Source organism: Bos mutus, chromosome 11, assembly GCF_027580195.1.
Source record: "Bos mutus isolate GX-2022 chromosome 11, NWIPB_WYAK_1.1, whole genome shotgun sequence".
Lineage (NCBI taxonomy): Eukaryota > Metazoa > Chordata > Mammalia > Artiodactyla > Bovidae > Bos > Bos mutus.
In genome coordinates, this window is record NC_091627.1 from 75,362,221 (window position 1) to 75,378,530 (window position 16,310).

Here is a 16,310-nt window from a genome sequence, read left to right on the forward strand (position 1 = left end):
ACACAAAAATTAATCTGAAATCCAAATTAGATCATAAATCTCAACGTAAAACATGCACTGGAGAAAATCTCTGTCACCTGGAGTTCAGCAGAGTTAGATATATCATTAAAAGCATTACCCATAAAAGAAACAACTGATAAGTTGGACTTTATCAAAATGTTAGGAACATGTATCCAGATTACCTTTTTAAAAAGGAAAACTCTTAGAACTCAACAGAAAGGAATCAACAGCAAAAAAGTCAGGGTACTTCACCAAAGAAGTACCTCACACTGGTGAGAATGGCCATCATCATTCTGTGTGTGTATGTCACATGTGGTGGTTTTATTCCCAGTTTTTTAAGGAATCTTCATACCATCTTCCTTTGTGGCTATGTCAATTTACATTGCCACCAGCAGTGCAAGAGCATTCCCTTTTCTCCACATCCTCTCCAGCATTTATTGTTTGTAGACTTTTTATGATGGCCATTTTGACCACTGTGAGGTGATAGGCACTTCACCAAAGAAGATATAAGAATGTCAGATAAGCACATGAAGAGATGCTCGACCTCAGTGGCCATTAAGAAAAAAAAAAATCTCAATGTGATAAAACCACACATCTATTAGAACAGCTGAAAACAAAACTGACACTGCCGAGGGCTGACGAGGATGCAGCACACTGGAGCTCTCACATGTAAGTAGTGAGACTGCACGATTGTAAAGCTGTTGTGCAAAACAATGTGGCAGTTTCTCAATGCACTGGAGGAGGAAATGGCAGCCCACTCCAGTGCTCTTGCCTGGAGAATCCCAGGGATGGGGGAGCCTGGTGGGCTGCAGTCCATGGGGTCGCTAAGAGTCGGACACAACCGAGCGACTTCACTTTCACTTTTCACTTTCATGCACTGGAGAAGGAAATGGCAACCCACTCCAGTGCTCTTGCCTGGAGAATCCCAGGGATGGGGGAGCCTGGTGGGCTGCAGTCCATGGGGTCGCTAAGAGTCGGACACAACCGAGTGACTTCACTTTCACTTTTCACTTTCATGCACTGGAGAAGGAAATGGCAACCCACTTCAGTGCTCTTGCCTGGAGAATCCCAGGGATGGGGGAGCCTGGTGGGCTGCCATCTCTGGGGTCACACAGGGTCAGACACGACTGAAGTGACTTAGCAGCAGCAGCAGCATAGTTAAATTTATATTTACCATATAACCCAGCAATTTCACTCAAAGATATTTATCCTAGAAAAGTGAAAATGTATATTCCTACAAAACCCTGAACATCAGTGTTTACAGTAGCTCTATTCCTGATCGCTCAAAAATGGCAACAACCCAAATGTCCTTTAGGTGAATGGGTAAACAAATTGTGGTATATGTACAATGTGTGTGTATGTGTGTGTGTATATATATATAATGTATAAATACATTATCTATAAATATATATATGTGTATAAATACATTATATATACACACATATGTATATATATACACATACACAATGAAATACCACTTAGAGACAAAAAGAAACAAGCTACTGATAAAGAAAACAAAATAGATGAAGCTTAATTGAAATCACTGATGGAAAAAAAGCTAGTCTCAAAAGGTAATGTACTGGGTAGTACCATTTATATAATAGTTGAGAAAGGCAAAAGTATAGCACCAGAACACATATCAGTGGTTACCAGGGTTTAAAGTGTTGGAAGGGTATCAGTGTGACTTCAAAGGGATAGCACAGGGAGTTATATGGCTATGGAACTGTTCTGCATCCTGAATGTGGTGGTAAGGGTTATATGAATCCATGCACCTGCTCTGCCACTCAGTCATGCCCCACTCCTGACGACCCCATGGACTCTAGCCAGCCAGGCTCTTCTGTTCATGGCATTCTCCAGGCAAGAATACTGGAGTGGGTTGCCATTTCCTTCTTCAGGGCATCTTCCCGACTCAAAGATCGAACCTGAGTCTCCTACGTTGGCAGGTGGATTCTTTACCTCTGCACCCCCTGGGAAGCCCTATATGAATCTATCCATATGTTAAAACTCTTGGAATTGCACATATATGCTCAACCTGTACATTAGTTTGGGGAAAAAATTTTACTTGTCACACTGCAGTGAGAACTAAAAAGTGCGAGCATGTGGTTAACAGCCTTGAACAATGGCTGTACACAGTAAGTCTGCTCCAAATGTTAGTTCAGTCCCCTGATTTTTCTCCCTTTCAGCCAAGGCTAAGCCCCTTTCCAGTGGTCAATGTCCCCATGAGCTAGAACTTGTGCGCTTTTCACAGTTGAGAATTAAAAAAGTCTGGTGGAGATCGCATCCTACCAGCGGTGACCCAGCTCCTCACCACCGTGTTTTAGTCTTTAGCTAGTGCAAAGACTCCATTTAACAGGAACATTTATTTCTTAGATCAATGGGTGTTTTCAAAACAGGAAATGTCAAGAGTCAAGATAGAGATTTCACTCCTAGAGTAAAATGAAATATAGCCCAAGTTCAGAAAATTGGAGACATGACCCTCTTTGTTAAATGTAAGGTATCAGTATTATCACATTTTTGTTTTCAAAGCTGCTCTTGTGTCACACACAGTTAATCTAGAAATGATCATTTATAGATTGTAACATTTTTAATGAAGGAAAGAGCCCTTGTATTTCTACTGACCATTGCTATTTTATTTCTACCAGTTAAGTACCATAGACAAATAATGCTTTGCTTGTACTACAATGTAGGAATTATCTATTCAGGATCGCTCTGTGCTAGCAGTTAGTATCAAGAGAAGAATAATGTGGGCTTAATACTTATTTTATGTTCTTCTGATGCAAAGCAGAAGTATTTATCTTGATTTTTGGCAAAATCTCTGGTCCATATTCAAAAGAAACAATGCCAAATAATGCTTTCTTCTTATCCTCACAGAGGAAATTAAATTTTTCAGGGAGTCTTTCTCTCTGTCAAAATACGTGTTGCTCTTAAGGATTAGGTACAGATATCATCAGATTATTGCCTTAAAGATTAAACAAATCAGTCTTTAAAATCCTGTAATAAATAACATACTTATTATCCGAGGAGTGATATTTGATCCAGTTTTGCATTCTGAGCACTGTCTTACTTGCTTTACTCCAAATCTATTTTAGATAGTTTTATGTATTTGTTCTTGTCTCTAACAGGGTTCATTTGAACATTTGATATTTGCATTTTACATAGTCAGTAAAAGATAATTATTCAATGCATATGCTTTCTGATTAAATGTGTGAAACTCCTAAATAGAAAATGGAAATTAGTTTTAAGTGCATTATGAAAGACTTAAATTCATCTTTGGTTCATGGTGCAGCAATGAGGTTTTTTTTTGTTGCTGTTCTTGTGGTTTCATCCTCAGTGATTGTCACAGTCAAGTGGCACCCATAGATTCCAGAAGGAAGTTTATCCCTATTTAATCCTCCTATACCTGAACAGAAGTCGCCCCAAACTGACCTTTATGTGACAGTCGTCTTTCATTATTACATCTTGAGCTGAATGTTGTCAATAAAAAATCACAGTTAAACCATGTTGACATTAACCAAGGGGACTGGAAGACCCGCTTTAGAGGCATAATATATTTGCCATTTTATCAGATGCTGTCGAGACCCTGGTGAGTCATTAAAGTGGAATTCTGTTTATTCACACTGACAGAGTAAGAGTAGCCCTGAATTCTATCTAGACCAAGACCCTGAATTCTATTCCAAACCCAATTCTCAATTATTATAATTCTTTGATAATTCAAAACCAATTCTGAATTATTAATAATAATTTAATAATACTGACCTTCAGGGGAATTTCTGGTAACATCTCTCCTTTCACCTTATTGAGGCATCTTTGTGTTTTCCCAAATTTCCAGCACAATCTCAAATGACTGCTGGTCCCACTTCCCCTGTGAATTAATTTACTTGGTACTGCTTTTTAAAGGGACATCTAAGTTCCTGATATATTTTATCCTCATTCATTCCACTTGCCCCCATGAAAATCTTAGTAGCTCTCATTCCAATATCTTATCCCTCTGATTATATGTTTGTGTGTGTGTGTGTGTGTGTGTGTGTATGAATTTACATATGCATATGTGAGCATGGGCTTTGGGGACCAGACTGAGTTTGAAAATCAGATCTGCCACTGTGTCCTTGATCAAGTTACTATACCACTCTTAACTCAATGCTCTCATCTATAAATGGATACAAGTAATAGCTACTTACTTCAAAAGGTGGTTCTGAAGATTATATTAGATAATACAATAGAAGCATTTAGCATAGTACCTGACACAGCAGGCACTAAATATTGTCATTGTCATCTTCACCATACACTCTGTACTATAATTATTAGATTATATATATCACAATAGAATTAAAATTGGTAAGGCAATAAATGTATCTTGCTTACCATTGATTTTCTCAGAAATTTAATGTGTGTTATGTAGTAGTTGATCAATAAAAAATTTATAAATCAATAACTGTATATGGTGGGCTTCCCTGGTAGCTCAGATGGTAAAGAACCCACTTGCAATGCAGGAGACCTGGATTTGATCCCTGGGATGGAAAGATCCCCTGGAGGAGGGCATGGAAACCCACTCCAGTATTCTTGCCTGAAAAATCCCCACGGACAGAAGAGTCTGGCAGGCTACAGTCCATAGTGTTGCAAAGAGTTGGACGTGACTGAGCGACTAAGCACAGCATTGCACAACTTTGTAAAAATCTTCCCCATCATTCCAACTCCCTAATACTGATCAAGGCAGCTTGCTGCTGGTTCTTTTGTTTTCCCTCTAAAGCAAGAGTTCTCAGTCTTCACTATGCCTGAGAATCACCTGGGGAACTTTTACAGTAAGGATGCCTGGTTGCACCTGCCCCCCTCCCCCCAACATGGGTGTGGCTCAGGCACTTGTAAAAAAACAACAACAGCCCTAAGTGATTCTCTTATGCACCCAAGGTTGAGAACCTTTGGATTCTAAAACATTCAAACCCATTCAGACTAGCTTTTCAAGAACCAGAAATCCCAAACACAAAGCCTTAAGACACAAGACAGGAGAACAGACCAGCATGAATGAAATCTGACCAACCATGTCAGCCATCACTCAACTGTAGCCAATTATACTTTTGTGGGAATGGAGCCCAGTGTTGCAAGATCTTCTAAGTCTTCAAACGAAGCCACAGATCTGCAGTTTTAGATGAACTTTCACAATGTGAAGGAAGAGCTGGCAACCAATTCAAACTTCTTTAAAATACTGTGTGGGCTGAACAAAACATGTCTTGTGCTGGATTCCATTCATGGGCCAATAATTTGCAGTTTTTACTTTCTACCAACTGCTCTCCCATATCCTAAGAAACCCTTTCTATATTCTTCACCAAGTCTGTGTTAAATTCCTAGAAAGTTAAATTCCTTTTTCATCATTCATGAAATGATGAATGATGAAAATGATGTGTGCTCCAGGTATTATTTTGAACAAAACTGATTGGTATGATTGGCATAATTTTAAAGGGCAAACAATTCTGTGATTTAAAGTATGAGATGCCCAAATCCCTAAAACTTAAGAGTAAATGGCATCATAAACAATATCCCCCATCTACTAACATGCATTAATATGGGAAATATGCAAAGCTCTGCTGAGATGAGGCCCTTTGGAATATAGACAAGTGGCATGGTTCCTGCTCTATGGCACCATTCCATATACTTAGGGACACTAAGACACACACCCATGGATTTTAACACATATACAACACAAGCCATGTGGGGGCCTGGGTAGTTTGAGTTTCTACACAGGAAGTAGAACATGTCTCTGAAAGGCAAGTGGAGGCGGAATGTGGAACGCCTCAAATGGATGAAAAATGAGTTAAGGTTCCTAGAGGGGCTAGTGAGCAATTGAAGGGGCTTTGAGTGCCTTTAATCTTTGTTGACTTTTTTTTGTTTTGTCTTGTTTTTCAGTAGGAGAGTATTCAGAGCAGTGTTCAGAGGAACACACTGGTCTTAGATGAGATAGATTGGACAGTGGAGACCAGAGGAGGAAATTCTGTTAGAAGGTCACAGTCAAGGCTGCAGACATGAGTGGATGAGGCTCTGGGCTGAGTGGTGCCAGAGGGATAGGAAGGAAAGGGCAGGTTCAAGTGATTTTAACCTTGACCTGATAAAAAGGAGGGCTAGCTGTCATTCAGTAATCCCCTACAATGGGCTTTATCCTGTGATGAGCGCTTAACGTAAAGTGATTCCTTTTGCTTTACACAGAATACGACTGAAATAGGAGAGCATTTGAAGAGGATTCCGCTATATAACCACAGTGTGAAATCTATCTTCTAGGGCTTTAGAGATCATTGAGCCCAACTCCCTCACTTTATTGATTGGACTTGACTTTTCTCAGTTATTTGCATACTTTGTAGCACAGCCAGAATAGAACCCAGATTTCTAACTTTTATCCTTAGTGATCTTTTCTTTTCATCATGTTGCTTCTTCATCCTGAGCTCTAATATAAATGAGTTTTCAATCAAGCATTAGATTCAGGTAAAAGATGATGAAAGTGAACAGCTGAAAAAATGAAAGTGAAGAGGTGATAAAATGTGGTGTAGAGTGTAATTTCAAAGCCACTTGGTGCAAACAAGGGGTTGGGTGGGGGGTGAGTCAGGAAAAGAAGTCTCTGCAACCTTGATGTAAAGGTTATACAAGGGAGGAGATAAAGTCAGCAATGATATACAGTTAGCAGGAAAGCCTCATCCCCTTTATCAGTCCAGCACAGATGTTGAGATAAGGGGACATAAATGGAAATAAAAGGAAAGCAGATTCAAAACAGCTATTAGAAATTCCTGTTCACTGGAAGATGATAAAAGTGAAGAATCACCACTCTCAGAGGTTGATGATGGGAAATATCTGAGACTTGGTGGACAGTGAGGTGTCACTGGAGTTGGGTTTGGAGTGGCACCCACCCCGTGAGTGTCTATCCTACAACTATACTTTCTCTCCCAAAGAAAACATCCTGGTATTGTGAGTTGACACAATGGCACATGGCAGTGTCTACATGAGACAGGTTGAGTTCAGTTTAGTCACTCAGTCAAGTCTGACTCTTTGTGACTCCACGGCCTACAGCACGCCAGGCTTCCCTGTCCATCACCAATGCCCGGAGACTGCTCAAGCTCATGTCCATCAAGTCGGTGATGCCATCCAACCATCTCATCCTCTGTCATCCCCTCTCCTCCTGCCTTCAGTCTTTCCCAGCATCAGGGTCTTTTCTAATGAGTCTCTTCACATCAGGTAGCCAAAGTATTGGAATTTCACCTTCAGCATCAGTCCTTCCAATGAATATTCAGGACTGATTTCCTTTAGTTTTGACTGGTTGGATCTCCTTGCAGTCCAAGGGACTCTCAAGAGTCTTCTCCAACACCATGGTTCAAAAGCATCAATTCTTTGGTGCTCAGCTTTCTTTATAGTCCAACTCTCACATCCATACATGACTACTGGAAAAATCATAGCTTTAACTAGATGGACCATGAGATGGATTATCTGGAAGTTAAACTGAATAGAAGGTCAATGGGAACTGAACATCTGGGCAAGTGGACTTTGCCTCCTTTAGCCAGCCTTTTGGCTAATATGCAGATAATCCCCGTGGCTGGGGCTCTGATTTGCAAATTTTTCTTCTATCTCAAACTACACCAAAAGGAAAAGCCAAATTATCCTCTCTGTCCTAAATTGCTCACTGTCAGCTTGTGCAGTAAGAACTAAATAACAGGGGAGAAAACAGGAACAAGAATGTTTTATATTCCTTCTCCCATTTAAGCTCAGAATACATTTCTCTCATGGATAAAGGTCTACAGAGAAAGATTTGGGGAAGACACAGAAACCATAACATACTGATCAGAATGGATTCAGTAGGGTACAAGAAGGAACTCTCTTCTTTACTGCCACTGCCAGGCAAACCTGCTCCATTGACTTGTCTTCCCCATCCCAGATGAAATTCAGGGCAGGTGCCATAGCTGTTGTACTCTCATAAACGTCATGAAAGTCCAGTGTCAACTGTTATTCAAGGTCCCCTCTTTCATCCTATTTAAAGCCTCCCTATTCCACTGCTCAGAGTAGTTCTGAGGGAGCAGTTCCTTCCTCCTACTGGCTTCTGGAAGTCCACTCCAGACAGGTTTTCTTTCGGGGTCTGGTCACTATTCAGGCAAGTCCATTCTTTTTAGGATGAGAGGCCAGTTCCTTTTGGCTGGGTACAGGCCTAGCTTCTGGGAAACCCAAACCTTTGTCACACCTCTCTCCCAAATCAGCTGGCCATTTCTCACCTTTAGAGGCCAGACTTTAGTCATAAGCCAGGCTCTATATCACCCAGATGTGCAGGAAATGAGAGACAAATTCTTTAATTAGTTCTCCTAATTCCTCCCACATGTGGCTAAAGGTGAAGAACAAGCGTCTCCCCCACACCAGGAAAGAAAAGTATGAAGAACACCGACACCTCTATCCCAAGAAACCTCCATCAGAGCCTTTGCAATCCCAATGAATAGTTGGCATTTTCACACACAGCCTGAAGGTGGGTAAAGGGCTAAAGCCAGCTGAACCAATTTCTCTGTATTTTACAGAACATCTCACATTACACATGACATAGCACCCCACATCTAGGCAGTTAAGACAAGCCAGGATGTGGAGAATTTTTTTTTTTTTTTTAAGCTTAAAGTCCAGTTATATAAGGAAGCCAGCTCTTCCTACCTTCCCACCTCTTCCTTCCTGCTATTCACTGCCCACTGGTTTCATGACTCATGTGGTAAAGTGAAAAATATACCCAATTAGATGCCCAAATGATTTTGCCAGTGAGATAGTCATCTCCTGGGTCATGGTAAAGAGCCAAATCAAGTTAGCTATACTCTTTTTTTTTCCAGAGTATTTCCTCATTTAATTCAATCCATCCCCTTGGATAGTTTTCCTAAACACATTCCCAGAAAGTTAATTAGCGTATCAGTCTGACCTAAAGACTGTGAAACACAAAAACTCTTGGCATTTCGAGGTTAGGATGATGATCAATTTCTTTTTGTATACCCTGTGCCAAGCTGTTCTCACTTTAATTTTTTAAACTCATGTGAAATTCAAAGAACACAGAGAGCAGTGTCATTTACACCTTGGGCTATCATAAAAAGGCAGCTTCCTCAAAAAGAATATTGGCTGTTTTCCAAACTGCCAGAAAGCTTTTTATGGGCTCTTTTAAACTATTCTCCTTTAATCCACAAAGAGGAATTAAATTTGGCCAAGGGTGAATCGACCACCCAAGAAATTGTTTCTAACAGAGACAGTTTAAGGGAATCCTAAAGCTTCCCCATTTCAGAAAAGTAAAAAATGAAAATAAACCCCACCCACCCCATTTATCATGGAAGAGACATGAAATAACTTGCAATACAGTGAAGAAAATTTTCTTTCTGGAGTCATATTGATAAATTGTGTATCTTTACAGAAATTGTTCAGGCAACTTTATGCCCCCTTACAGAGTGTGAACGTTGCCATCTGACATGAAGGGTATGATGATATTTTTAAATAGCTCTCTCTGTTTAAAAACAGGCGTAAATAAATGATGCTGGGGATATGGCCTAGTGAGAATTTTAATCTTGAAAAACTAATTATGAAATATTTCAAGTATGAAGCATAGAAAATGATTTCATAAACACTCATAAAGTACCACTCAGCTTTCCCAAATCTTAACATTTGGTCAAAATGGTTCAGATCTTTTTGAAAAACACAAAATACTTTAGAGTTGTGTTTCACTCCTTTTCCTTGTCACGGAGGTAAACACGGTGCCAATTTTGGTGTTGTCATTCTCAGAAGTTCCCTTTGGATAAATCTGTATGCATCTCTAAACATATTTTGAAATATGGACCTTATTATTATTTAAATATGGTGACAATATTAGCTGCTCAGTCATGTCTCTTTGAGACCCCATGGGCCATCAGGCTCCTCTGTCCATGGAATTCTCCAGGCAAGAATACTGGAGTGAGTTGCCATTGCCTCCTCTAGGGGATCTTCCCAACCCAGGGATTGAACCTGGATCTCCTGCATTGCAGGCAGATTCTTTATTGTCTGAACCACCAGGGAAGCCATGGATCTTATTATTATTCAAGTATGGTGAAGCCATGTTATATTCACAGCTCCCAAGAGAAAGGGGGCCTGTGAGGAAGCACCAGGGTTTGTCGTGTGACAAACGGAGCTGGGGAAAATAGGTAAGAGCTTTTATTGTGGCTCCCAAGGGGAAAAAAACAGGGTAAATAGGTTTAGGATTGGCTAGTTTAAACAACTTCAGGGGACTCTGCAGTGTGGGAGCTTCCCTAGGGTGATTAGGGTAGAGAAACAGAGGCTTAGAGTGTAAGGGCCCCTAAAAGGAAGTGGTGTGTGTTGGGGGTGGGGTGGGGCAAGGGGGTGGATTGGTTGGTTTGCATAAGAAACACACACTCTGAGGCCAATAGTTGGCTGTCTCTAGGAATTAGTCCTGGGAGCAGCAGTCCTCCAGAATCAACAAACCACAAGTTCTCAAAACACCAAAAATACAGAATGAAAAAAACACGATTCATACAAAACAATAAACTGGTTTATTTTGCATGTTGTTAACCTTTATGAAAATCATATCATACTGTACATATTGCACATATAATTCACTTTTTCCCTCAACATTCTGCTTTTGGAATTTATCCAGATTTTTTCATGCAGCTCCAGCTAGTTTGTTCCTTTTCACTGCTTTGTAATTTGGCATTGCATCAGTATATCACAATTGATTATCATATATTCATTCTCTTGTTTATGAGCATTTGTCTCCAGGTTTTTTTTTTTTTTTTTTTTTAACAAATGATGTTGCAGTGGTTAATCTTTTACCTGTCTCCAGGTGCATATGTGGCCAGGAGATGAAATAACTGGATCCAAAGGCATTTGTTTCTTTGACTTTAATACATTTTGCCTAGTGGCTACTGAAAATACTGGTAGCAAATTATCCTTCCATCAAGAGTGTAGAAAATGTCCTAATATTCCACTGCCTCACCAGCACTGCTACTGTGAAGTAGTCCTTATAGCGTTTGTCAATATGATGGTATTTAAAGGCATCTGATTATTGTTTAAATTTGCATTTTCTTAATTACTAGTGAAGTTGAGCATCTCTTATATGAATTGCTTGTTCTTATCTTTTGCCAATTTTTCTATTGGGTTGTTTGTATTTTTCTCATTATTTTGTAAAGTTCTTTGTATTTTGGATGCTAACCCTTGTTAGTTGTATGTGTTGCAAATATCTTTTCCCAGTCTGCTTCCCCATTTTATCTTTGTTTTTGAGAAATTTTAAGTTTACTATAGTCAAATCTATTAGCTTTACAATTTTGGTGTACAATTTTCGTATCTTTTTAAAAGACAATTTTCTCAATAGAATGTTACACTTCATTTAAAAGTTTTTAAGTATTGATTTTTCCCATTTAGATTTTTAATAAACCTGGAATTGAGATATTAATATGATAATAAAGATTTTATTTTTATCTGCAAGGATAATCAATAGTTTACACATTTATTGATTAATCCACATCTTCCTCCATAGATTTTTAATGCTACTTTCTCACATGTCATTTTCTTTTGTTTAATTGTCTATTCTATATTTGTTTTCTTTTCCACTGGTCTACTATTTAATCTCTGTCAATACCACAGTGTTTTAATCACTATAGTTTTATAAAAATCATATCACGTATTATGCCAATTCTCCCAATCTTGTTTTACTTCTTCAAAATTGTTTTGGCTATTCTTCAAACTGCTCTTCCATATGAATATTAACCAGCTAGTCAATTTCCATTCACATGTATCAAAAGAAACAACAAAAACTATTATGTCTTATATGGGTCTTGCATTTCTGTGTTAATGTGGATTAAAACTGATATTTTTACAACAGTGTGATTTCCCTTAAGCATAAGTTTTATGGCCATTGATAGTGATATACTTTAAAATAATATAAGAATGAAAATTAAGTGTGTTAATTATACAGCCTCCTACTCAACTAGACTTTCTGATTAGTTCTACTACTGATCTCTTAGGTTAGAGTTTGCTTTATAGACAATTATGTTATCTATAGACAATGACAGTTTTTCATCAATAATCTTTTATATTACTGTGTAGGCTAGGGCGCCCAGTGCAATACTGAGTGGAAGATGCAACAGCGGCATCCCTGTCTCATTCCTAATTTTAAAAGGAATACATTTCATCACTGGGTATGATGTATTTATTGTAGTGGTAGATAGATTTTACTCCTTATCAGATTAAGAATATTCTTCCTTTTTCTTGTGTGTCAAAATGCTTATCATAAATGGACTTGGTCAGTATTTTTTTTAGTGTTCCTTATTAAACAGGTGAGCTTTCCAACCATTTAAACCTACCTAGTCAATAAGGCAGAGAAGGCAGTGGCACCCCACTCCAGTACTCTTGCCTGGAAAATCCCATGGACAGAGGAGCCTGGTGGGCTGCAGTCCATGGGGTCGCTAAGAGTCGGGCACGACTGAGCGACTTCACTTTCACTTTTCACTTTCATGCAGTGGAGAAGGAAATGGCAACCCACTCCGGTGTTCTTGCCTGAAGAATCCCGGGGATGGGGGAGCCTGGTGGGCTGCTGTCTATGGGGTCACACAGAGTCGGACATGACTGAAGCGACTTAGCAGTCAATAAGGAGTACTAATTTCTTTGTTCACTATTCCTTCTTGTTTTTGAGCCTTCCTACTGGATTAAATTATTTTCTAAGGGAATTTTTTTGCTAAAACTTTGTTAAGGGTGAATTAAACTTTTCTAGAAGTCTTTTTATTTTACCCCCACATTTGAATGACTACTTCTGGGAATGGGACTCTAAACTGGCAGTTATTTTCTCTAATAATTTTGAAGATATTTTTACCAAGCTTTCTAATTGTATTTTTTTCTTTTTTTTTTTAATTGTATTTTTTTCCTTTGAAAATAATGACTTTTTTTCTTCTGTTTGCATTTTTAAAAAATTCTTTTTTGGCTCTACAGTTTTAATTCACAGGTAGCTGACAATGGATTTATCTGTTTCCCTTCCTGAGACTTGTTGAGGTTTCTGAATCTGAGCATTTATGTCTTTCATAAATTATGGAAATGCTCCAGATGTTATTTCATTGAAAATTGATGTTCTCCACTTTCTTTCTAGAAAGCACATATGATAGACAGGTAGATAGATAGGCAGGTAGATGGACAATGACACACATAAATAAATCTTTGCATTCCAACTTCCATATTTCATCTCATGGGATCAAAACACAAATGCTTTGTCTACCAAGTCCAGATACCCCTCTCCCAATTCCTTTCCTTTATCCCCTCCTTCCCCTGACACCCCCAGAATACACTGACTTCAATTTACCTCCTTAAAATTCTCTTTGTATTCATGACTCCAGTTTCCATCTGGTATTCAGTTATTTTACTCTAGGTCCCTAGACATTTCTTATACTTTTTTATAAGCTCAGCTATGCAACTGAAACAATATTGGCTATGTTTTACGTAAGACTTCTGGGTGATCTTTAGTGGATCTAATTTATAGCCTTTCAGGAGATGGAAGACTTTAAATCTTCAATAAGATTTAATTTTATTAATTAGTTTGAACCACTTAATACAGGAATAGACATTGAAAGTTTTAGAATATGTGCTTGATACTAAAGTTGAATCAAAAAGAACTATCTAGTTGACTCATTATCAAGTAAAGTCAATTATACAAGATTCCACTCTTTGCATGTCTTACTAACTAGTATTTACCTTAGTATTTCAACTCCCTTGAAGTTTTAGAATAAATACTTTAAGGCAATTTTATTCTTTGCTTTCACCAGTTTGTTTTCATAATTTTTCTGTCTTGTAATAAATAGGAACAAAAGGAATTTGTCTATTTTAACTAAGATTAAGTGAGTACATTAAGAGAATATGAACTGACCTTGCTTCTTTTTAGATGAGCATTCAATAAGTTACATTGTTCCAGAACCATTACACTCAACCCTAAATTAGATCAAATACTTTCATAGAGACTGTGCTTTTAGCATAATATGACCTGATAGTTTTGAGACCCAGGCTCAAGCTCACACACTCCTTCCAACCTCCCTCATATATATTTATTTATGTACTATGGGAGTTTTACATTTTAATTCTTGTATAACATTTATAGTTGTTACATCAACTGTATCCCACATCTGTTTTCTTGTGATTCCAAGGCTTCTATTTTTTGCCTTCCCATGTATATAAAATCCTCCAGAGCAAGATCAGTACACAGAATTCTCTCTCATGACTCCTCACCCTGGAACTGGTGAGGACATGGCAACGAAAGGGAAACAAACAAAGTGGAAGAAAAGAACTGCTTGCCTGAACAATAACTTTCTGAAATAGGAATTTCACTAATATCAATTAAAAAAAATAGGAGACTAATGTAAAGGAGGTTTGTGAAACTATTCAAGTCCACACTGAATTCCCACTAACAGACTTCCTTGCAGAAGGAAGGATTATAGTAGGGAGAAAACCAAATCCCTATTAACCAATTGCAAAGCAAGGAAAGTGAGAGGGAGCAGAAACAGTATTCCTGTTATAGATTCCCAAAGAGTCACTTGTAATTCTACCCTCAAACCTAGAACTCTCAGACTTCAATAGCCATTCAAGAAACATTTTTCTGAATATGTGTCATACACCATTCACTGTTCCAGGCATTTGGTATACAGCAGTAGGCAAATCAGACAAAAATCCCTGCCCTCACAGAGCTTGCATTCTGGTTTGGGGTAAAAGATAAGTAAGTATATTAATATATAAGTAGATAAATAAATAGAAGATTAAACATATCAGAAGTACTATGAAGAAAGCTAAGGCTAATGGTCTAAATTAGGGAAGCTGTCATTTTAAATAGGGTACTTAGGGAAAGCTTTACTGAGAAAGTGACATTTGAGCAAGCAGCTGGCTGAAAGAGCAAGCCAGAAAAATATGAGAGAAGAATTCTCCAGGAAGAGAGAATTGCAAATGCAGAAATATCAGGAAAGAAGGAGCCTGGCCTGTACAAAGAATAGTAAGAGATTACTGTGAAGAGAATGAAATAATCATCGTGTGAGGTGTCAAAATTGAAGTTAGAGGATCTATGGGAAAGGAGAGTGGGAAGATCCTGTAGGATCCTGAAGGCCATTATATACTATCTTTTTTTTTTTTTTTTCTCCTAAGATGAGAAGCCATTGGAAGGAATATTGAGGCAAGCATGAGACAAATTTTTCCAGCAGAAGGAAATGGCAAAAGCTGAAGATGGATGAGGTTAAGATTTTTCTAAGATGGGAGAAATTAAGGCATGTTAGTATACTGATGGGCAGGATCCAATAAAGAAGAAAAAGTAGGTGAATGAAATGTATGAAAGAAGGGGGAAACTGCTGTAGTGGCTACCTTCACAAGGCAGGAGAAAGATATGATGTGGATCAGAGGAGCTGTGTTTTAGTCAGGACCCTGGACAGCTCACCCATAGTAACAGGAAGTGGGGCAGGGTGTATAATAAGCCTAAGTGCCAGTGAGAGGTTAACTGGGAGCCATGTGAGAGCATGAGGACATTCTCTTCTGCTGGTTTCATTTTTTTCTGAAGAAAAGTCAGCTGAGGACAACAGGGAGGAGGTATTGAGAGTTGGAATAGAGAAAAAGAAGGAGACTCACATAGGGCTAGTGGAGGCAACATGGAGTAGTGATGAACAGAAGGCTCATATCCTAACTCTGCCACTTATTAGCCATCTGACCCTGGGTAAGTTTTTTAATCCTCCCTAAACCTCAGTCTCCTCTTATGCAAAAGAGGGATAACAATAGTGCCCATATCACTGCTTTGTGATATGGGTGAAAAGAGATCATGAGGAAGCAATTATAACCACTACCAAATGGCAAACACATAGTATGCGTTAGCTGTTTGTTATCTGCTCTTATACCTTAGGCACTCGATGACTAATCAATGAATGGATAGGTTGTGATATTTTATGTCCACTCTCTTTTCAGGAGGTTTGTTCTCACCAAGCTTCGAGTCATCCCAAAAGGAGCCTTTTCAGGATTTGGAGACCTGGAGAAAATGTATGTACCCAAGGAGTGTGGGGGTGCTTTGAATGGCTATAGGCAGCAACCTCAGATCACATCTAGCATGATTCTTTATGCTTAGGAACTAGAATGACACACCAAGCAAAGGTTTTGCACCTTGTCCAATTGCGTTTCCTTTCCATATTTCCTAAACTTGTGGAATCTTTCAGCATGTGGCCACTGAAATAGGCGTAAGTTCAATTCAAAAAATTCTCACTTTTTTGGTGCAAAATTTGGCTTCCCTGGTGGCTCAGATGGTAAAGAATCTGCCTGCAATGCAGCAGACATGGATTTGA

At 38.7% G+C, this 16,310-nt stretch overlaps 1 protein-coding gene across 4 annotated transcripts in view; it reads left to right on the forward strand.

Moving 5' to 3' along the window:
- FSHR (follicle stimulating hormone receptor) overlaps positions 1-16,310 on the forward strand; it is a 196,572-nt gene that overhangs the window by 60,953 nt on the left and 119,309 nt on the right. For all 4 annotated transcript variants that reach the window (XM_070379601.1, XM_070379605.1, XM_070379602.1 and 1 more), the window contains exon 2: positions 15,940-16,011. In XM_070379601.1, the coding sequence (XP_070235702.1) occupies positions 15,940-16,011 (72 nt within the window). The remainder of the gene's footprint in view (positions 1-15,939; positions 16,012-16,310) is intronic.